Genomic DNA, 24375 nt, shown 5'->3' on the forward strand with positions numbered 1-24375 from the left:
GTGGCATTTGAACTGGGTGTTGTTGTGGCGATGTGAGTCCAAGGGGGATGCTGTTTGTGAGGTGTTTGGACTCTTGGCGCGTCACTCTTTCTGAAATCCATGACAGATTAGGTGCCTGGGCCCTTCACAGTCTGTAGAACATCCATCCCGGGATGCAGCCGAGATTAGAGCCAGCTCGGCTTGCCGAGGTTTGTCAGAGCCAGGGACCGGGCTTGGACCTGCAGAAGTTAGGAGGGAAGGCGGCGGGTGGGACGGGGGGAGGAAGGAAGAGGTATTTGTGGAAAGTCTCCACCCTTGCCTTCTCTTTCAGAATAACACCCTGGGGAGTCAGTGTTCCATTGCTAAATGCCAACCCAAACTTTACAGGTCCCACCTCTTCTTCCTGCCTCTCTGCCCTTTGGAGTTTTACATTTCCCTTTTTGGGATGCATCCAGTTTTCCGCCTGTCTTTCTCACCTTTGCCCCTCTCCTGCCCCCGACTTTTGAGCTCTAAGTAGCCCCTTGTTTCCCGTTCTTTAATAATAATAATAATGATGGCATTTATTACGCGCTTACTATGTGCAAAGCACTGTTCTAAGTGCTGGGGAGGTTACAAGGTGATCAGGTTGTCCCACGCGGGGCTCACAGTCTTCATCCCCATTTTACAGATGAGGTAACTGAGGCCCGGAGAAGTGAAGTGACTTGCCCAAAGTCACACAGCTGACAACTGGTGGAGCCGGGATTTGAACCCGTGACCTCTGACTCCAAAGCCCGTGCACTTTCCACTGAGCCACGCTGCTTCTCCTTTGCCAGGTTGCTTGACTTTGTTAATGAACGCGCCCTTTCCAACTCTTAGGAGACTTTTCTCTTCTCCCTGCCCATTCATGCCCTCCTCCCAAGATGGTTTCCCATCTTTGGCTAATAATAATAATTCTGTTTAAATGCTTCCAGTGAGCTGTCTGTGAAATCTTAGGCAAGTCACAACTTCTCTGTGCCTCAGTTTCTTCATCTATAAAATGCGGACTCACTGCCTCTTCAATCAGTGGTATTTATTGAGCGCTTCCTGTGTGCAGAGCACTGTACTAAGCACTTGGAGGCCTTCCCAGACTGAGCCCCCTCCTTCCTCTCCCCCTCCTCCTCCCTCCATCCCCTCCGCCTTACCTCTTTCCCTTCCCCACAGCACCTGTATATATGCATATACGTTTGTACGTATTTATTACTATATTTATTTTACTTGTACATATCTATTCTATTTATTGTATTTTGTTAATATGTTTTGTTTTGTTCTCTGTCTCCCCCTTCTAGACTGTGAGCCCACTGTTGGGTAGGGACCGTCTCTAGATGTTGCCAACTTGTACTTCCCAAGTGCTTAGTACAATGCTCTGCACACAGTGAGCGCTCAATACAATTGATTGATTGATTGATTGGTTAGAACAAGAATCAGGTTGGACACTATCCTGTCCCACATTAGGCTCTCAGTCTAAGGGAGAGGGCTCCTCTCAGGCCAACAAACTCTCTGTACCGCGATCTCGCCTATATCTTGCCAACCCCTTGCCCACATCCTACCTCTGGCCTGGAACCTTTCCCCCTTCATATCCGACAGACTAATACTCTTCCCAACTTCAAAACCTTCCTCTAAAATCACATTCCTTCCAAGAGAAGCAGCAGGGCCTGGTGGAGAGAGCACGGCCCTGGGACTCATAGGAGCGGGTCCCGGCCCTCCAACTTGTCTTCTGTGTGACCTTGGGCAAATCACTTAACTTTTCTGTGCTTCAGGTACCTCATCAGTAAAATGGGGATTAAGACTGTGAGCTCTATGCGGGACATGGACTGTAACCAACCCGATTATCTTGTATCTACCCCAGAGCTTAGTACAGCGTGTAGAAGCAGCGTGGCTCAGTGGAAAGAGTCTGGGCTTTGGAGTCAGAGGTCGTGGGTTCGAATCCCAGCTCCTCCACGTGTCTGCTGTGTGACCTTGGGCAAGTCACTTAACTTCTCTGCGCCTCAGTTCCCTCATCTGTAAAATGGGGATTAAGACTGTGAGCCCCACGTGGGACAACCTGATCACCTTGCATTGCCCCCAGTGCTTAGAACAGTGCTTTGCATATAGTAAGCGTTTAACAAATGCCATCATTATTATTATTATTATTACAGTGCCTGGCACAAAGTAAGTGCTTAACAAATACCATTTAAACAACAACAAAGAGGCCTTTCCTAACTAAACCCTCATTTCTTCTATTCTCCCTTCCCTCTACATCATCTATGCACTCAGATCTGTACCCCCTCTCTATTTGTCTCTATTTGTTTCCAAATTGTACTTTCCAAGGGCTTAGTACAGTGCTCTGCCCACAGTAAGTGCTCAAAAAATACAACCGAATGAATACCCCTAAGTACTAGATATAGACCCCATCTTCAACCCTACAGCATGGCTCAGTGGAAAGAGCATGGGCTTGGGAGTCAGAGGTCATGGGTTCAAATCCCGGCTCTGCCAACTGTCAGCTGTGTGACCTTGGGCAAGTCACTTAGCTTCTCTGTGCCTCAGTTATCTCATCTGTAAAATGGGGATTAAGACTGTGAGCCCCACGTGGGACAACCTGATCACCTTGGATCCTCCCCAGTGCATAGAACAGCGCTTTGCACATAGTAAGCGCTTAACAAATGCCATCATTATTATTAATATTATTATTATTACAGCACTTACGCACATTTCCCTATACTTTCCCATTTCCCCTATCAAATTTATTGTAATGTTGATCAGTGACTCTAGTCTGTAAGCTCTTTGTGGGCAGGTTTGGGTCTTCCAACTCTATCATACATACTCTTCCAAGTGTGTAGTACAGTGCTCTGCACACAGTTTAGCGCTCAATAAATACCACTGATGTGAACAGGCAGTGAATCCTCATTTTATGGAGGAGGAAACCAAGGCACAGAGAAAATATGTGACTTGCCCTAGTTTTCACTGTTAGCAAGTGGCGGAGCTGAGGTTAGAACTCAAGCCTTCTGGCTTCAGTGCTCAATAAATAACCACTGACTGATTTCCAGTTAGTAGTGACTCAATTTTACCCGGGCTTTGGCTCCAGCTCTTCTATGCACCAGGTTTTGGCCCTCTCTCTCTGTCCACCATTCTTGGCTTCCTTTCCCGGAATTCCCTCCTGCCCTCATCCAGTAGTGTGCCACCCACTCATTCATTCATTCAACCGTATTTATTGAGCACTTACTGTGTGCAGAGCACTGTACTAAGCGCTTGGGAAGTACAAGTTGGCAACATATAGAGACGGTCCCTACCCAACAGCAGGCTCACAGTCTAGATGTCTCCTGTGCAACTCTGTTCACTTGCTTCTTTCTGTTTCTCAGTCTGTCTTCTCTCTACATTCAGGTTTCTAGCCGGCCTCAGGCTGTGACTTCGGCACATTGCTCCTTATGCCGAGCACATTTGCGGACAGATGCTGAAGGCTACTATTACAGTCACTGATTGCTCTGCACTAAGGGAGAGGAAGCTGTACTGGAGTTTAAAAATTGCAATCAACTGCAGCGGGGCCCTGGGGGCCCAGCTTTAATAAATGCATGTGTGCATCTGGACTTGACTTTCAAAAAGACATCAGCTCTGCCTGTCTCACGTATAACCAGAAAGCAGATCAATACTTGGCAGCAGCCTTGGAAAGGACTGGGACTGTGGATTTATCAGTAAAATAGTTCAGGCTCAGCATTAAGCGGTGTGCCGTGGGCCGAGATGCAGCGTGGCTTACTGGGAAGAACACAAGCTTGGGAGTTGGATGACCTGGGTTCTCATCTTGGCTCCACCACTTGTCTGTGTGACCTTGGGAAAGCCACTTCTCTGGGCCTCAGTTGCCTCATCTGTAAAATGGGGTTTAAAATTGTGAACCCCACGTGGGGCAGGAGTTGTGTCCCTCATTACCCTGTTACTACCCTGGTGCTTAGAACAGTGCCTGGCACATAGAAAGCTCTTAAGAAATGTCACAATTATTATTATTAGGTGTTACTTGGCCTCTTCAGTCACAGCCTCACTTCCATGTTCACCACTAAATGGTGTCATCTCTTAACAGAGATCTTTGAAAAGCAGCATGGCGTAGTGGGTAGAGCACAGGCCTGGGAATCAGAAGGTCATGGGTTATAATCCCAGCTCTGCCACTTTTCTGATGAGTGACCTTGGGCAAGTCACTTAACTTCTCTGCGCCTCAGTTACCTCATCTGTAAAATGGGGGCTGAGACTGTGAGCCCCATGAAGTACAGGGACTGTGTCCAACATGCAGATTTCCTCTTTTTTTTTTTTTAACCACCTCATCCTTACCATCCTTGTGTTTTATTCTAAGATTGTGAGCCCCTGGAGGGCCAGGGATCATGTCTAACTCTCACTTGTGTATTTTTTTCCCCAGTGCTTAGTACAGAGCTCTACACATAGTAGTTCTTTAATAAATACTATGGTTATTACTACTACTATTACTCCTCTTATTACTATGTTGCCGACTTGCCCAAGCGCTTAGTACAGTGCTCTGCACACAGTAAGCGCTCAATAAACACGAGTGAATGAATGAACCCAGTTTGCTCGTATCCACCCCAGCTCTTAGTACAGTGCCTGGCACATAGTAAGCACTTAAATACCAGAATTATTATTATTATTAATAACAAAATATGCACCACAGCATCCCAGGAGTGCTCGATTTACATTTTGGGAAGACTGATCAATCAAGGTAATTGCTCTACATGCAGTAAGCACTCGATAGATACCATTGATTGGTTGATCGATCAATTACTTCCATAGAGAAAAACTTCTCCTCAACTCTCCAGGTTGGGCAAACCAGGTATTTGGGGATCCCCAAGCCAATCTGATGGCTGTTCAGGGATGTTGGTATGCAGACTGCTCATCACTGGGTGCTAACCGGACTCTGAGGACCCTTCATCAAGATGGATACTGGGCTCCTCATAAACAAGTTTCTTGTCCACTCTGACTGAGTTCTGAATTCTGTCTTGATAATAATAATAATGATGTTATTTGTTAAGCACTTACTATGTGCAAAGCACTGTTCTAAACGCTGGGGTAGATACAAGGTGATCAGGTTGTCCCACGTGGGGCTCACAGTCTTCACCCCCATTTTACAGGTGGGTAACTGAGGCCCAGAGAAGTGAAGTGACTTGCCCAAAGTCACACAGCTGACGAGTGGTGGAGCCGGGAATAGAACCCGTGACCTCTGACTCCTAAGCCTGGGCTCTTTCCAACTGAGCCACGCTGCTTCTCGATGGGACCACCTTTCTAGCAGCACGATATAATTTATCATTCATTCATTCAATCATATTTATTGAGCACTTACTGTGTGCAGAGCACTGTACTAAGCGCTTGGGAAGTACAAGTTGGCAACATACAGAGACGGTCCTTATCCAACAGTGGGCTCACAGTCTATCATTTCCCTGACAAAATAAGATAGCAATAATAATAACTGTGGTATTTGTTAAGGTCATTCATTCATCCGATCATATTTATTGAGCACTTACTGTGTGCAGAGCACTGTACTAAGTGCTTGGGAGAGTACAATACAACAATAAACAGACACATTCCCTGTCCACAATGAGCTTACAATCTAGAGGAGGGGAGCCAGACATAAATACAGATAAATAAATGGCAACTATGTACATAAGTGCTGTGAGGCTGGGAGAGGAGAAGTGCAAATGGAGCAAGTCCGGACAACACAGCGGGGGGTTTAGATTGGGAAGGCCTCTTGGAGGAGATGTGCCTTCAATAAGGCTTTGGAACAGGGGAGAGGAATTGTCTGTTGGATTTGAGGATGGAGGCCATTCCAGGCCAGAGGCAGGATGTGGGCTAGAGGTCAGTGGCGAGATAGGTGAGATGGAGGCCCAGTGAGAAGGTTAGCACTAATAATAATAATGATGGCATTTATTAAGCGTGCAAAGCACTGTTCTAACTAGAGTGTTGAAGTGTGCGGGCTGGGTTGTAGAAGGAGAATTGCTAGGTGAGGAAGGAGGGAGCAAGGTGGTGGACTGCCTTAAAGCCAATAGTGAGGAGTTTTTGCTTGATGTGGAGGCGGATGAGCAACCCCTGGACTTTTCTGAGGCGTGGGGTGACAGGTCCTGAACAATTTTGAAGAAAAATGATCCAGCAGCAGAGTGAAGTATAGACTGGAGTGAGCAGAGACAGGCAGCTGGGAAGTCAGCAAGAGGGCTGATGCAGTAATCCAGGAGGGATAGGATGAGTGATTAGATTAACCTGGCAGCAGTTTGGATGGAGCGGAAAGGACAGATTTTAGCGGGGTTGTGAAGGTGGGACTGACAGGATTTAGTGATGGATTGAACAGGTGGATTGAATGAGAGTGAGGAGGCAAGGATGACTCCGAGGTTATGGTCTTGTGAGACAGGAAGGAGGGCGATGCCCTCTACAGTGATGGGCAAGTCAGGAGGAGGACAGGTGTGGAGATACAGAGTTCTGTTTTGGATATGTCAAGGTTGAGGTGATGGGAGGACACCCAAGTAGGGAAGTCTGGAAGGCAATGGGAAGTAAAGAAAGGGAGAGAGATCAGAGCTGGAGATATAGATTTAGGTATCATCCTCATAGAGGTGGTAGTTGAAGCCACGGGAGTGAATGAGTTCTCCAAGGGAGTGAGTGGAGATGGAAAATAGAAGGGGACCCAGGCTGAACCTTCAGTAACCCCTGCAGTTGGAGGGTGGGAGACAGAGGAGGAGACTGAGAATGAATGGCCAGAGAGATAGGAGGAAAGCCAGGAGAGGAGAGAGGCAGCGAAGCCAAGGTTGGATAATGTTTCCAGGAGAAGGGGGTGATCCACAGCGTTGAAGACGGCTGAGAGGTCGAGGAGGATTAGGATGGAGTAAAGGCCGTTGGATTGGCCAAGGAAGAGATCACTGGTGACCTTTGAGAGGGTGGTTTCTGTGGAGTGAAGGGGATAGAAGCCAGATTAGAGGGGGTCAAGGAGAGAATTGGAGGAAAGGAATTTGAGAAAGTGGGGTTAGATAACTCACTCAGAGAGTTTGGAGAGGAATGGTAGGACAGAGTTGGGGCGATAGCAGGAGGGAGTCGTGGGGTTGAGGGAGGGTTTTTTTAAGGACAGGTGGGACGTGGGCTCATTTGAAAGCAGTGGTGAAGAAGCCATTGGAGAATGAACAGTTGAAGATGGCTGTTTGGAGGGAAGAAGGGAGGGAGTGAGAGTTTTGCTTAGTTGCAAAGGAATGGGATCAGATGCACAGGTAATAATAATAATAATAATAATGGTGGTATTTGTTAAGCGCTTACTATGTGCAAAGCATGGAGAGGGATTACTATTTGCCTAAGCACTGTACTAAGCACTGGGATAGATACATGATAATCAAATCCCACATGGTGCTCACATTCGTAATGTGAGGGAGAACAGATAGTGAACCTCCACTTTACAAATGAGGGAACTAAGATGCAAAGAGGTTAAGTGACTTTCCCGAGGTCACCCAGCAGACAAGAGGCGGTACTGGAATTAAAATTCAAGTCCTCCAACTCCCAGGCCCACGCTCTTTCCACTAGACCACCACGCTGCTTCCCAAGACACTATTCAGTGGGCATTCACTGGAAATAACAATGATAATTGTGCTATTAATGTGCCATGCACCAGAGTAGATACAAATTAATCAATTAGACATAGTCTCCACTTCACACAGGGCTCACAGGCCAAATAAGAGGGGCAGAGGGAAAACCTGCCAGTTGGCTTTAATTGTGTTTGTCCTAGTCTCTGTTTTCACAAACTGGGGTATTTATGACCTCGGGGATTTGTATCAGCCTACAGAAAAAAAGGAGGGATTAGCTTGATTAAATAAATACAATATAATGAATACAGAATGGAATTCTGAGAAAACACCAGAACTGTGTTTCCAGCGACAGGCAGTTCCATCAGACACTGACACAGATGTTTGCCAAATGATAGCTCATGATTTTGAAAATACACCAATCTGCTTCCTGACTGGTGCAAATTCCATTTGTCTAGGCCATGAAAAATATGCAGGGCAAAAGAATTTGGACTCCATCCCACTAGGTGAGGGTGAACCCATCACTGTTACAGCCTGGACAATTCCGGACCCGTCTCCTGCTCCCTCTGACTCACAGGGGAAGGGGGAGGAATCGGCCTGCTCTTTGTCCTCCAATACCACCCCATCACCCCTCACGTTTTCTGCCACCTTGCAAAATTCACCTCTAACACCCACTTCTGCTTCTAATCGGTCCCATCTCCACTTTTCCAAGTCACTTCGATGTCGTTTTTTTCCTTCTCCTCTCCTACACTAATCCTCAGAACCTTTTTTAGTATTTGTTAAGCACTTACTTTGTGCCAGGCACTGTACTAAGCCTTGGGGTAATAATAATAATAATAATGGCATTTATTAAGCGCTTACTATGTGCAAAGCACTGTAAGCGCTGGGGAGGTTACAAGGCGATCGGGTTGTCCCACGGGGGGCTCACAGTCTTAATCCTCACTTTACAGATGAGGTAACTGAGGTACAGAGAAGCGAAGTGACTTTCCCAAAGTCACACAGCTGACAATTGGCGGAGCCGGGATTTGAACCCATGACCTCTGACTCCAAAGCCCAGGCTCTTTCCACTGAGCCATGCCCTTTCTCTAGATAGCACCGTAGATAGCAGCTGATCAAAATGGATGCAGTCCATGTCCCACATGAGGCTCACAGCCTTAGTTCTCATTTCACAGATGAGGTAACTGAGGCCCAGAGAAGTTAAGTGACTTGCTCAAGGTCACCTGGCAGACAAGTGCAGGAGCTGGAATTACAACTCAGGTCCTCTGACTCCCAGAATAGTGCCCTATCCACTAGGCCGGCCTACTTCTCTGGGAATTGGTAATTTGGGGGTTGAATTTCAACCAAGGGTGCTTGGAAAATAGTCACATGAGAACCCAGTGCAAAGTATTGCTCTTTTGGCTGACGTTGATTTGTGTTGCCTGAGAAGCTCTGTAGACCTTTGCGGAATTTTAAACGAGCAAAAATCCAAGGCATAGCTACCAACCGTCACTAAAGCTATTCTAGAATTTAGATGAAAACCCATCTGTCCATTTAGCACAGTAAGTGGGGAGAGGATGGCAATTTGGGTGGCCACAAAGATCCCCGATTGGCTCTCTGCCGGCTGAGCCTGGGAGGCCTGGAAGGATACATTCCCTACCTCAAGTTGTCTCAGCCCCCTGTCTCATCATCATCAACAGTGGTATTTATTGAGCGCTAACTGTGTGCAGAGCACTGTACTAATTGCAGTGATTACAATATAACAAAGTTGGTAGACACATTCCCTCCCCACAACACACTAGGAGCCTCTTCTTTACTCCTTGTTCTTCCCAATCTCCCTCCCTCTCTCCCACCCCCTCTCTTCGCAGAACTCTCCCAAGCACTTAATAATAATAATGACGGCTTTCGTTAAGCGCTTACTATGTGTCTAGCACTGATCTAAGCGCCGGGGTAGATGAGTTAATCAGGTTGGCCACAGTCCTGGGCCCACAAAGGGCTCACAGTCTTAATCTCCATTTTACAGATGAGGTAAGTGATTCGCCCAAGGTCACAAAGCAGACAAGCGTTGGAGCTGGGATTAGAACCCAGGGCCTTTTGACTCACAGGTCTGTGCTCTAGCCACTAGGCCATAGTACAGTGCTCTGCACATAGTAAGCACTCAATAAATATGACTGATTTATTGATGGAAAGGTTCCACCTTCCGCTATGATTTTTGAATGTGTCTATAGGGGGTTGTGTTTGAGCTTTTGGGAGTGGATCCACCTGCATCTCTTTCTGTGGATAAGAGAGGATGTGTGTCAGAAAGAAAATTATCCTCACGCTCCTCTCCCCTGACTAGAGAGGAGAGTTTTCCTTAAACGACAATTCCAGAGAAGCCACAATTCTGACAGAAAAAAATACCCACAACTTGTTCAGCAGAAAACACCAGAAAGACAAAATGGATTAAACCCCTAGCGATATAGGCTGGCTGAAATATATACACACTGAAATCTCCCACCATATCAATGGTTGGCTTGCTGCAGATCAAAATTTAGAAAATGACCTCTTGCCTTGGATCCTGGATGGAAAGCCACTAAATTCACTCAGCTTGGCACATAGTAAGCACTTAAAAATGCCATTATTATTATTATTATTATTATTATTATTAATAATAATAATAAAATGAAGGGTTCTGCAAAGAATGGAAGCAAAATGCACGGGGTTTGGGGTACAGAAAAGTATAGGCAGTCCCCTCCTCCCCACCACTGCACACACACTCTTAGGATCCTCTCCCTCTTAAATATAAAATTGTTTCTGGTAGTTAGGAAAAAGGTAACATTTTTAAAATTGCTTTTGGTATTCAATAATCCATCAGTGATATTCACTGAGCACTTACTGGATGCCGAACACTGTACTAAGTGATTGGGAGAATATAACGGAGGAGGTACATTACCTGTTCACAACGAGCTCAGACCTCCTTTTTAGAAAATAGAATAAAACTTTTTCCCATTGAGAGAGAAGGGAACAGGGTGAAGAGGACATGCAAGAGAAAAGAGCAGAATGTGGTGTCTGGTGTAGAAAAGTAAGGTTACACAAGGCTTTCTTTTTCCCCCATTTTTTGAGCTCAGAATTCAGACACTAAAGGGGAAAATGAGCCCTGAAGTTTAGACTCAGAGTTAATCTCCTGTCCATTCCAAATCTACTTATAATAATAATAATAATAATAATGGCATTTATTATTAGGATTCTCTCCCTCTTAAATATAAAATTGTTTCTGGTAGTTAGGAAAAAGGTAACATTTTAAAAACTGCTTTTGGTATTCAATAATCCATCAGTAGTATTCACTGAGCACTTCCTGGATGCAGAGCACTGTACTAAGTGATTGGGAGAATACAACCGAGGAGGTAGGTACATTCCCTGTCCACAACAAGCTCAGAACTGCTTTTTAGAAAACAAAATAAAACCTTTTCCCATTGAGAAAGAAGGGAACTGGATGAAGGGGACGCAAGAGAAAAGAGCAGAACGTGGTGTTTGGTGTAGAAAAGTAAGGTTACACAAGGCTTTCTTTCCCCCCACCATTTTTTGAGCTCAGAATTCAGACACTAAAGGGGAAAATGAGCCTTGAAGTTTAGATTCAGAGTTAATCTCCTGAATCTACTTATAATAATAATAATAATAATAATAATAATAATAATAATAATAATAGCATTTATTATTAGGATTCGCTCCCTCAAATATAAAATTGTTTCTGGTAGTTAGGAAAAAGGTAACATTTTAAAAACTGCTTTTGGTATTCAATAATTCATCAGTGGTATTCACTGAGCACTTCCTGGATGCCGAGCACTGTACTAAGTGATTGGGAGAATACAACAGAGGAAGTAGGTACATTCCCTGTCCACAACGAGCTCAGACCTGCTTTTTAGAAAATAGAATAAAACCTTTTCCCATCGAGAGAGAAGGGAACAGGATGAAGAGGACATGCAAGAGAAAAGAGCAGAACGTGGTATCTGGTGTAGAAAAGTAAGGTTACACAAGTCTTTCTTTTTCCCCCATTTTTTGAGCTCAGAATTCAGACACTAAAGGGGAAAATGAGCCTTGAAGTTTAGACTCAGAGTTTATCTCCTGTCCATTCCGAATCTACTACTACTACTACTACTACTACTAATAATAATAATGGCATTTATTATTAGGATTCTCTCCCTCAAATATAAAATTGTTTCTGGTAGTTAGGAAAAAGGTAACATTTTTAAAACTGCTTTTGGTATTCAATAATCCATCAGTGGTATTCACTGAGCACTTCCTGGATGCAGAGCACTGTACTAAGTGATTGGGAGAATACAACAGCGGAGGTAGGTACATTCCCTGTCCACAACAAGCTCAGACCTGCTTTTTAGAAAATAAAATAAAACCTTTTCCCATCGAGGGGAACAGGGTGAAGAGGACATGCAAGAGAAAAGAGCAGAACATGGTGTCTGGTGTAGAAAAGTAAGGTTACACAAGGCTTTCTTTTTCCCCCATTCTTTGAGCTCAGAATTCAGACACTAAAGGGGAAAATGAGCCTTGAAGTTTAGACTCAGAGTTAATCTCCTGTCCATTCCGAATCTACTTATAATAATGGCATTTATAATAATAATAATGGCATTTATTAAGCGCTTATTATGTGCAAAGCACTGTTCTAAGCTCTGGGGAGGTTACAAGATGATCAGGTTGTCCCACGGGGGGCTCACAGTCTTAATCCCCATTGTCTTCATCCCCATTTTGCAGACAAGGGAACTGAGGCACAGAGAAGTGAAGTGACTTGCCCAAAGTCACACAGCTGACAATTGGCAGAGCCGGGATTTGAACCCATGACCTCTGACTCCAAAGCCCGGGCTCTTCCCACTGAGCCATGCTGCTTCTCTACTTCTGTGTGCAGAACTGGAAGGGGAGGCGAGGGTTCCAGTTTCCAGGCCTTATCTTTGGCCTTAGGGCCTCACTGGGCAGGCTGAAGGGGGCAAATAGGGCAAATGCCCCAGGTCCTTGGCTAAATAATAATAATAATAATAATAATAATAATAATAATGACGGCATTTATTACGCACTTACTGTGTGCAAAGCACTGTTCTAAGTGCTGGGGAGGTTACAAGGTGATCAGGTTGTCCCACGGGGGGCTCACAGTCAATCTCCATTTTCCAGATGAGGTAACTGAGGCCCAGAGAACTGAAGTGACTTGCCCAAAGTCACACAGCTGACAATTGGCGGAGCCGGGATTTGAAACTCGTGCTCTTTCCACTGAGCCACGCTGCTTCTCTAAATCATCATCAATCGTATTTATTGAGCGCTTACTATGTGCAGAGCACTGTACTAAGCGCTTGGGAAGTACAAATTGGCAACATATAGAGACAGTCCCTACCCAACAGTGGGCTCACAGTCTAAAAGGGGGAGACAGAGAACAAAACCAAACATACTAACAAAATAAAATAGGATAGATATATACAAGTAAAATAAATAAATAAATAGAGCAATAAATATGTACAACCATATATACATATGTACAGGTGCTGTGGGGAAGGGAAGGAGGTAAGACGGGGGGGATGGAGAGGGGGATGAGGGGGAGAGGAAGGAAGGGGCTCAGTCTGGGAAGGCCTCTTGGAGGAGGTGAGCTCTCAGCAGGGCTTTGAATGAGGCAGAGCCATCTGAGAAGCCCCAGCCCTGCGGCCCCTGAAAGTTCATCTCTACCCAGGCTGGGGCTCTGTGGGGAAGCAGTGTTGCTCTGGACCGGAGAAGACAGACTGCCAAGACAGACACCCCAGCAAGGGTCTTGGTGGTCTGTACGGTATTAAGGGGCTTCTCTGGTCCCAAGGCAGGCTTCATCCTGACACGAAACTGGCCCAGGCTGGGATGGACAGCAGAGCTGGGCCCCTCGCTCTCCCCTAAACCCCTTCAGCCTGCGCCTGGCTTCCCCTGGTAACCTGCAGGCAGGAATCCCAAATCTGGACCGCGTGGGCCAGGGAAGTGGCAGAGCGGTGGACTGAACTCGCCCTGCTCCACAACACGTGACGTCACCTGGCATCACGGCACGCCCGGGTCCTACGCGGAGGACTGGCTAACCCTGTCTGTGGCCAGAGGGCCCCCTGGGGAACCAATCTTCTGGGTGGTCATCTCATAGGAGGAGCAGCGTGGTCCAGCGGATAGAGCAGGGGCTTGGGAATCAAAAGGCCTGGGTTCTAATCCCAGCTCCAACACTGGTCTGCTGTGTCACCTTGGGCAAGTCACTTCACTTTTCTTTGTCTCAGTTCCTTCATCTGTGAAATGGGGATTAAGACTGTGAGCCCCACTTGGGACAACCTCATCACCTTATTCATTCATTCAATCGTATTTATTGAGCGCTTACTGTGTGCAGAGCACTGTACTAAGTGACAATAATAATTGGCATTTGTTAAGCACTTATTACGTGCAAAGCACTGTTCTAAGTGCTGCTGGGGAGGATACAAGGTGATCAGGTTGTCCCACGTGGGGCTCACAGTCTTAATCCCCATTTTACAGATGAGGTAACTGAGGCCCAGAGAAGTTAAGTGACTTGCCCAAGATCACACAGCAGACATGTGGTGGAGTCAGGATTCGAACCCATGACCTCTGACTCCAAAGCCCGTGCTCTTTCCACTGAGCCACGCTGCTTCTCTCCACTGAGCCACGCTGCCCTTATATCTACCCCAGTGCTTTAAACAGTGCCTGGCACATAATAAACTCTTAACAAATACCGTTATTATTATTATTATGATAAAGTTCTAGAACTATACTGTCTGTCTGACTTAACTGACTCAAGAAAGAACACTCCTCCTTGAAATGGTAAATGCCTGACATCTTCCACCTCATTTTGGCATTTGCTGAGAGGTGGGTACTGCCTTGGGGTTACAGTCTACCCCATGTTCTCCTGAACTCTGAGGAAACAATCATGAGGGCTAAAGAGTTGTCTTTCTCAATGTCCAAATCACACCAGCGTGGCACGATGGAAAGAGAGCGGGCTTGGGAGTCAGAGGTCACGGGTTCTAATCCCGGCTCTGCCACTTGTCAGCTGTGTGACCTTGGGCAAGCCACTTAACTTCTCTGTGCCTCAGTTACCTCATCTGTAAAATGGGGATTAAGGCTGAGCCCCACATGGGACAACCTGATCACCTTGTATCTTCCCTAGCGCTTAGAACGGTGGTTCGTACATTGGAAGCGCTTAACAAATACCATCATTATTATTATTATTATTATTGTAATTATGGAAGTCCAGTCACTCCTGAGAACAACAGATGTCCTCACCCTGGGCTTCAAGGCTGTCCATCCCCTCGCCCCCTTCTACCTCACCTCCCTTCTCTCCTTCTCCAGCCCAGTCCGCACCCTCCGCTCCTCCGCTGCTAATCTCCTCACCGTACCTCGTTCTCTCCTGTCCCGCCATCGACCCCTGGCCCACGTCATCCCCCGGGCCTGGAATGCCCTCCCTCTGCCCCTCCGCCAAGCTCGCTCTCTTCCTCCCTTCAAGGCCCTGCTGAGAGCTCACCTCCTCCTGGAGGCCTTCCCAGACTGAGCCCCTTCCTTCCTCTCCCCTTCGTCCCCCTCTCCATCCCCCCCATCTTACCTCCTTCCCTTCCCCACAGCACCTGTATATATGTTTGTACATATTTATCACTCTATTTATTTATTTTACTTGTACATATCTATTCTATTTATTTTATTTTGTAGTATGTTTGGTTTTGTCTCCCCCTTTTAGACTGTGAGCCCACTGTTGGGTAGGGACTGTCTCTATATGTTGCCAATTTGTACTTCCCAAGCGCTTAGTACAGTGCTCTGCACACAGTAAGCGCTCAATAAATACGATTGATGATGATGATGATGATGATGTCCCGGTTCGGGGGGTTAGCCTTGGGAGCGGGAGGTGGTGAGTGATGGGGAGAGGAAGCAACAGGGCTAGGTTTTGGGTGTAATTCTCATCGCAAGGGACAATATTTGGGAAGGAGAGGGAGCATAAAGATATCCAACACCCCCATCCGCCCCCTGAAGCACAACTCCTTTAGCCGCTGATCCCAACTGCCCTCAGAGCCCAGCTCCTTCCCCAGCCCCACCGAACCCCCAAACAGTCACCAGACCCCAGACCCACCTTTACCTCCACCACAGCCATTACTGGGTTACAAACAGCCCCAGCCATCTTAAATAATAATAATGACGGTATTTGTTAAGCGCTTACTTTGTGCCAAGCTTGTTCTAAGCACTGGGGTAGACACCGAGGTAAATCGGGTTGTCCCATGTGGGGCTCACGGTCTTAATCCCCATTTTACAGATGAGGTACCTGGGGCACAGAGAAGTTAAGTGACTTGCCCAAAGTCACACAGCTGACGGCGGAGCCAGGATTAGAATCCAGGATTTAAAGAGGGGAATGGCCACTACCCCCCAACCCCCCAAAGTGGGCTTGCTCTCTGAGAAGACGAGGGGGTGAATTTTGGCCTAAGGGAGGGGGGCTACCAGAGAACTCTATTCTGTCCCCCAAACCCCCACCCCACCCATATATTATAAATGCATGATTCCTCTCTATGGAGCGAATTGGGTCTCTCGGACCTTGTATAATGGATCCCATGCTGAAATGATTTATATTTAATTGTTCCACTGCCCTTTGTAATATGGGTTACCTCATACTGGCTAGAGCGTCAATCTTTTGGTCTAACCTTTGGGCCCTGGTCTGAAAAGAGGATTAATAGTTTCTAACTATATACCTTTTTTATTTTAGAAATCATCGAATCATCTCAGTCACATCACACCTCTAAACAGAACCTAAAGCAGAAACGATAAACGATAATCTTCACACATCAGAATGGAGAAAAGAACGAAAACGAATAAATAGAACAACCTCCAGGAACTCGCTAATGAAGACAGTTTCTACCTATATGCCTTTCGATTTTAGAAATCATCAAATCATCTCAGCCACAGCATACCGCTAAACAGCACTGAGAAAAAGATGGTGGTTCTTTTTTTACTTCCCAAGCGCTTAGTACAGTGCTCGGCACACAGTAAGCGCTCAATAAATATGATTGAGTGAATCAGAACGGAGAAAAGAATGTAAAAAACATTAAACAGAACAACCCCTAGGAACTAGTTAATGAAGGTCAGTTAAAATTCTCTTGAATGTAACGATACCAAGAGCAAGGTTTGAAAACACCGGCAGATGGGTTGTGTAAGGTTATGCCAAACAATCAATCAGTTGGATTCATTGAGCACTTACTGTGTGCGGAGTACTGTACTAAGCACTTGGGAGCATACATCAGTGGCATTTATTGAGCACTTGCTATGTGCGAAGCACTGGATTGGAGATTCATTCATTCATTCAATTGTATTTATTGAGCGTTTACTGTGTGCAGAGCACTGTACTAAGCGCTTGGGAAGTACAAGTTGCCAACATATAGAAACGGTCCCTACCCAGCAGTGGGCTCGCAGTCTAGAGGGCTGAGACAGACAACAAAACACATTAACAAAATAAAATAAATAGAATAAATCTGTACAAGTAAAATAGAGTAATAAATACGTACAAACATATATGCAGGTGTGGTGGGGAGGGGAAGAAGGTAAGGTGGGGGGATGAGGAGGGGGAGGAAGGGGAGAGGAAGGAGAGGGCTAAGGCTGGGAAGGCCTCCTATAGAGACGGTCATTCATTCATTCATTCATTCAATCGTATTTATTGAGCGCTTACTGTGTGCAGAGCACTGTACTAAGCGCTTGGGAAGTACAAGCTGGCAACATCAAGAGACAGTCCCTACCCAGCAGCGGGGTCACATACAATACAATGGAGTTGGCAGACACGTTCCCTGCCCATAAGGAGTTTACAATCTATAGGGGGAGACAGGTATTACAGATAGGTACATTCTTTGAGGCGACTACTTTTTAGAATCTAGTTGTGGGGCAGTCCCCTGATATTGCGCCCTGGAGTGGAGTTAGATAAGGATGTAGGAGGAAGATGGAAACACCCATTTTCAACTCACATGAATACCCGGTCTCCAAAACATGGCATCACCGATACATAGAACTGAATGGAGACACTGAGACAGGAGAAGCAACACGGGCCAGTAGCTAGAGCACGGGACTGGGAGTCAGAAGGACCTGGGTTCTAATCCCAGCTCGCCCACTTGTCTGTTGTGTGACCCTGGGCCTCAGTTCCCTCATCTGTAAAATGGGGATTAAGACTGTGAGCTCCATAATAATAATAATAATAATAATGGTATTTATTAAGCGCTTACTATGTGCAAAGCACTGTTCTAAGCGCTGGGGAGGTTACAAGGTGATCAGGTTGTCCCACGAGGGGCTCACAGTCTTAATCCCCATTTTACAGATGAGGTAACAGAGAAGTGAAGCGACTTGCCCAAAGTCACCCAGCTGACAATTGGCGGAGCCGGGATTTGAACCCATGACTTCTGACTCCAAAGCCCGTGCTCTTTCCATTGAGCCACGCTGCTTCTAGACTAGCCCACTGATGGGTAGGGACCACCTCTATATGTTTCCAACTTGTACTTCCCAAGCACTTAGTACAGTGCTCTGCACACAGCAAGCGCTCAATAACTACAATTGAATGAATGAAATAATAATTCAACTATCACAGACATCTCCTTGTGACCCCTAAGTTTTCTTTAAAATAAGAGAAACTACAAGTCATTTACCGAGCAGGCAACAGTTAATAACTGTGGTAATTTTTAAGTACTTTACTCGGTACCAAGCACTGTACTCAGCGGTGGGACAGAGACAAGATAATAATCAGGTCCCACATGGGGTTGACATTTCAGGTAGGAGGGAGGACGGGTATGATGGAACCTTGTTCCATAAAAATAAATAAATACTGGGCCAACTGGTCAAACTGCGTATCCTTCAACCTAGAGTGCTCGGCCTCCAACTCAGAGTCAAATCCCAGACTGATAAGCCACAATCATCTCAGTGGGACATACGATCGATCAATCAATCGCATTAAGTGCTTACTGTGAACAGAGCACTCTGACAAATGCTTGGGAGAGTACAATATAACAAAAGCATTCCCTTTCCATAATGAGCTTAGAGTCTAGAGAGTATGTTTGGTTTTGTTCTCTGTCTCCCCCTTTTAGACTGTGAGCCCACTGTTGGGTAGGGACTGTCTCTATTTGTTGCCAATTTGTACTTCCCAAGCGCTTAGTACAGTGCTCTGCACACAGTAAGCGCTCAATAAATATGATTGATGATGATGATGATGAGAGATGGTCACCAGAATATCCAGGGAGGAAGTTATATATTGTATGTTGGCTTAATTTAATTAACAGGTTTGCCTATAAAAATAGCAAACCACCAGACACCCCTCCCTGAGGTGGGGATTCTGCGGCGTATTTTGCGCCCATTTTCCTGAAAGAGATTCAAGGTGAAAACACGTCCATGAGAGAAACAAAAAGACGTTGAGGATGAAGATGGTTCCACTCAGCAGGCCAGGCAAATATCCGCAATGCGAGTCCCAAGCCGGAATTCCTTGGGTGGGGCTGTCTCTATGAAATGGCCAGGTGGAGCAGATGGAGAGTTTAACAGCCAGCCATCCGAGGAGTTCTGTCCTTCTCCATCTATGCCTCCCTCTCCGGGAAAGAGGCGGCGGCCTCACAGACCCCAGAGCCAACGCCCATCCCAGTGGAGCGGTTGGGCTCCGGACAAGAGGACGGACGGACCCCTTCATCTTGCCGCCCCCGTTGGATTTGGGCCGCGGAGGGCCCGGCTCCAGTTGACTTAGGAATTCCAGTTTTTGCGAGGCTCTAGGGAGTCGGGAGGGCAGCGGAGGGGAACGGAAGAGGTGAAGATGGGACGGAGGAAGAGAGAAAGTTTGGATAAATTAGGAAAAGATCTTACTTCTGCAAGTCATCTGGTCTGAGTTCAGGATGTATCCTTGTTTGCACTTGCAAAGATAGGAGCCGGGAGTGTTGACGCAGAAGTGAGCGCATCTATGCTCCAAAATGCTGCACATATGGGGCACTGAAAGGAAAAAAATGAGAGAGAGAAAGCATGTTTTAACAATCATTAGTTATCCCATATTCTGATAGTCTTTGTTGGTGCATAATACAGTTGGAATTGTGGGTTACACACTCTTATTTTCAGTCATATACGAACCCGTAGGTAAAAATTAATCAAAGGTATTGAGCGCTAATTGTGGCGGAGTACATCTCCCCCAAAAGGGCTTCTTGGACTAACCTCTTTATTTCCCCTGTACACCCTCCTCTCTGCAACAACAAGGCAATTAGCTATGTACCCTTGAAGCACTTTGATATTCACCCCAGCCGCACAGCACTTATATAAATATTCTTCTACTCTACTGTTTCTCTATCCCTAATCTTTCCCCCCAGGGTAGAACGTAGATCTGGCCTACCAACTCTGTTGTATTGTGCTTTCCCAAGCACTTAGCACAGTGCTCTGCATGCGGTAAGTGCTCAATAAATGCCACTGATTGATACAATGTGGAATTGGTAGACAGTCTCCCTGCCCATATGGAGCTTATATCACCATTAGTGCTCCTTCAATTATGAAGGATCACTATATATATAAAATTTGTTTCCCATTCATTACTTATATACATATAAATGCATATTTTAGACTGTGAGCCTGTTGTTGGGTGAGGACCGTCTCTATATGTTGCCAACTTGTACTTCCCAAAAGCTTAGTACAGTGCTCTGCACACAGTAAGCGCTCAATAAATACGATTGAATGAATATTTTGATGCACAGATATAGACAATGCATGGGTAGCAGTTTGAAAAAGCAGTTATAATCTGTGTACTACTTTTTCATTAAGAAATTCCAGTGCAAAACAAGTCCTCAGCGCAATACAGTTTTAAATGCAAAAGAAAACTAGAAACCAGTTTTACAGCAGCAAACGTTTTATTTACTTTTTTTGTGTAATTCTACCCGAAAGGTTTTTTTCTATTTACACTTCTACTCAAGTAACTATACTTTAGTCACAAACAGCTTTGAAAAGGGTGTCTGGATCTGGGTATAAGATCTTTTGGCTATTGGTTTATTGCTGAATTAGTATAAACAGTGTACAGATTATGGAAGGAATCCCATACCAAGAAACAAAAAGCCTAAGTAGAGCTTCAGCTTTATGATGCTAAAATACTGAGCATGTGTTTCAAGTTTCAAGAACAATCAAATTAAACTGAGATTGTAACAAATCGCTATAGGAGAAATTGATTTTCCAGAAGGAGCGTACATTCACATTTTCCCTGTACTTCTAGTAACCGATTACATGCTTGGAATAAAAATCTCCTTAACTGACTGTCGCAATGGAATGAATCAGAGTCTATTTGAAGGAGAAAATTGTAAAGGAATGCACTGACTGTCTGTACTTCTGTTGTAGATCATTTTGGAGGAGTAAAAGGGAGATTCTTCTACCATCGTCCATTCTCCGGGCTTAATTAAGCTACTGTTTGAAATTCTTCCAGGTGTTCACTGCTGGGAAGGAGATAAGAGGCTTGTTTGCCTGAGATTGCAACCAGTGGTATCATGGTGTATCAGCAGTGATTTCTACAGGCTGCGGTGGTTTCCAAAAGAGAAGCCAGCTCGATGAGTCTGTGACTCAGACCTTGCTGCAGACTGGGAACAACTGCATCGCTCTAACTCCAGCGAGAATTAAAAACAAAAAGTTTTTTGTTTTTTTTTTTTTTTTTAAATGGAATTTCTAATTGACAGCTCTCAGAAGCTGTGTAGACCTGGCCCACAGCTGAGGCCTCTGCCTGGCTTTGAACTTCCAGACCAGAGAGAAGCAGTGTGGCCTAGTGGATAATAATGATAATAATAATGGCATTTGTTAAGCGCTTACTATGTGCAAAGCACTGTTCTAAGCACGGGGGGGGATACAAGGTGATCAGGTTGTCCCACGGGGGGCTCACAGTCTTCATCCCCATTTTACAGATGAGGGAACTGAGGCACAGAGAAGTCGAGTGACTTGCCCAAGGTCGCACAGCTGACATTGGTAGGGCCGGGATTTGAACCCATGACCTCTGACTCCCAAGCCCGGGCTCTTTCCATCGAGCCACGCTGCTTCTCTGCGTTCGGATAGAGCCCGAACCGGGAATCAGAAGGACCTGGGTTCTAATCCCGGCTCCGCCACCTGTCTGCTGTGTGACCTTGGGCAAGTCATTTCACTGCTCTGGGCCTCCCAGTCACCTCATCTGTAAAATGGGAATGAAGAGGGTGAGCCCCATGTGGGACAGGAGCTGGGTCCAACCTGATTACTTTGCATCTACCCCAGTGCTTAGAACAGTGCCCGGGACATAGTAAGCACTTAACAAATAGCACAAAAAAGAACGGATCTCATGACAACCAGGCACTTTTCCTTCCTTTAATTCGCACACTGAGCGGCATTCTGTACGATGGTTCCAAACATCGCCCTGGAAAACCTTTTCACCGAACTTTCTGCATTCACTCCACCCTCCCATCATCTCTGCCCCTCACTCAACCAATATTCTGGATCTTTTCATTCATTCGTTGCCATACTAATTGAGCGCTTACTGTGTACAAAGTAGTGTACTAAAGCGCTCGGGAGAGTACAATATAACAACAGACACATTACCTGCCCACAGCAAGCTTGCAGTTTAGACATTTTTAAGTTTCTCCGGGTGGCTTCCCTGTTCACCCCGCAACACAAACACACCTCATAACCCAAACTTGCTCTGTGTGGCTTTGGCTTTTTTTTTTTTTTTAGCTAGCGGGTTGTGGCCTTGAGTGACCCTGTCTCTTCTGGGCCTAGGGGTCCCTCGGAGCCCATGTAGTTGTCTCCCCCCCGATTGCAGGACAGCTAGGATAGGGTGTCAGTGGTCCCCTTCCAGACCTGTTCCCCAGCCTGGAACTGGGAATTGTATCCATCTAGGGGCCCATAGAGCAGGGAAGGGATGGGGGCACTCTTGGTGGGACAGTTAAAAAAAAATGAGAGTGTAGGACAGATTGGGCTTAGAAAGTAGGCAGGATTTAGGGCCAGCCCTGTGTGGGCTGGGGGAGAGCAGGGAAGACAAGGAGAGGGGAGAATTAGAGGAATCTTATGGAAAGTGGGGAGAGCGGAGCTGGGAAAAGAGGTGAGGGGAATAATGAAAAATAAATACAAAGACTCATATAAGTGGGCTCAATGGAAAGAGCATGGGCTTTGGAGTCAGAGGTCACGAGTTCAAATCCCAGCTCCACCAATTGTCAGCTGTGTGACTTTGGGCAAGTCACTTCACTTCTCTGGGCCTCGGTTCCCTCATCTGGAAAATGGGGATGAAGACTGTGAGCCCCCCGTGGGACAACCTGATCACCTTGTAACCTCCCCAGAGCTTAGAACAGTGCTTTGCACATAGTAAGCACTTAATAAATGCCATTATTATTATTATTATTAATAAAATCAATCAATCAATCATATTTATTGAGCGCTTACTGTGTGCAGAGCACTGTACCAAGCGCTTGGGAAGTACAAGTTGGCAACATAGGTGTTTCACAGAATTATATACAGTGTGAGGGTAACAGGAAGCAGCATGGTGTAGTGAATAGAGCATGGGCCTGAGAGTCAGGTCATGGGTTCTAATCCTGACTCCGCTACTTTGGTGTTGTGTGACCTTGGTCAAGTCACTTTGCTTCTGTGGGCCTCAGTTATGTCACCTGTAAAATGGGGATTAAGACTGGGAGCCCCACGTGGGACAGAGACTGTGTCCAATCCGATTTGCTTGTATCCACCCATAGTGCCAGGCACATAGTAACCGCTTAACAAATACCACAGTTGTTATTATTATGATTACTATTATTATTAGGAAGAAAAGATGACCTCGGGCAATCTCTTGCCTCGAGGCAAAAACGGGTCAGAAGGAAGAATAACCGGAAGGAGAAGAGCTAGCTGTGGTACGGCTGGAGAGGTGTTACAACAGCTGAGGGAAGAGAAGAGTGGCAGAGGTGGCCTCTGCGGGGGAGATCAGAACAGCAGAGGGGACGAAGCCTGACATAAGAGAACTTATGTGGGCCAGGAGCACTGACAGTGACAGCGGAGGGAGAGAGACGGGGCTGAAACAAGGGCAGGACACCGGGCTCAGGCCAACCAATTCATTTTTTATGCTATTTGCTAAGTGCTTACTAATTTCCAGGCACTGTACTAAGTGCTGGGGTCTTGTCTTATGACGTCGAGTCGTCTTCTACCCACAGAGACGCCACGGACACGCCTCTCCCAGAATGTCCCGCTTTCCATCTGCGATCGTTCTGGTGGTGCATCCATAGAGTTTTCTTGGTAAAAATCCGAAAGTTATCTACCATTGCCTCCTTCTGCTCGGTAAACTTGAGTATCCACCCTCGACTCTGTCCCATGCTGCTGCTGCCCAGCATGGGTGAGTTTTGACCCACAGCGTGGCTCAGTGGAAAGAGCCGGGGCTTTGGAGTCAGAGGTCAAGGGTTCAAATCCCGGCTCCGCCAACTGTCAGCTTTGTGACTTTGGGCAACTCACTTCACTTCTCTGGGCCTCAGTTACCTCATCTGGAAAATGGGGATGAAGACTGTGAGCCCCAAGTGGGACAACCTGATCAGCTTGTATCCCCCAGCGCTTAGAATAGTGCTTTGCACATAGTAAGTGCTTAACAAATATTATTATTATTATTATTTTGACTTATAGCAGATTGTCTTCCACTCACTAGCCACTGCCCAGGCTAGGAATGGAAAGGTTAGGTCTTTGCTTGACTCTACCCCCTCATAGCTGAGACTGGTAGAGTATTGGGAACTCTCCAGGTATGACGCTGAGAGGGGGAGTGCTGGGGTAGATATAAGATCTAGACAATCTTCTAGACTGTGAGCCCACTGTTGGGTAGGGACCGTCTCTATATGTTGCCAACTTGTACTTCCCAAGCGCTTAGTCCAGTGCTCTGCACACAGTAAGTGCTCAAAAAATACGATCG

General features: G+C 46.0%; 1 protein-coding gene across 2 annotated transcripts in view; it reads right to left on the reverse strand.

The window, feature by feature from the left end:
* The window catches only part of MATN2 (matrilin 2), a 201350-nt gene that overhangs the window by 106325 nt on the left and 70650 nt on the right, over window positions 1–24375 (reverse strand). For both annotated transcript variants that reach the window (XM_038745876.1, XM_038745875.1), the window contains exon 4: window positions 19329–19451. In XM_038745876.1, coding sequence (XP_038601804.1) covers window positions 19329–19451 — 123 coding nt within the window. The remainder of the gene's footprint in view (window positions 1–19328; window positions 19452–24375) is intronic.

The sequence above is a fragment of the Tachyglossus aculeatus genome, chromosome 4 (assembly GCF_015852505.1).
Source record: "Tachyglossus aculeatus isolate mTacAcu1 chromosome 4, mTacAcu1.pri, whole genome shotgun sequence".
Classification (NCBI taxonomy): domain Eukaryota; kingdom Metazoa; phylum Chordata; class Mammalia; order Monotremata; family Tachyglossidae; genus Tachyglossus; species Tachyglossus aculeatus.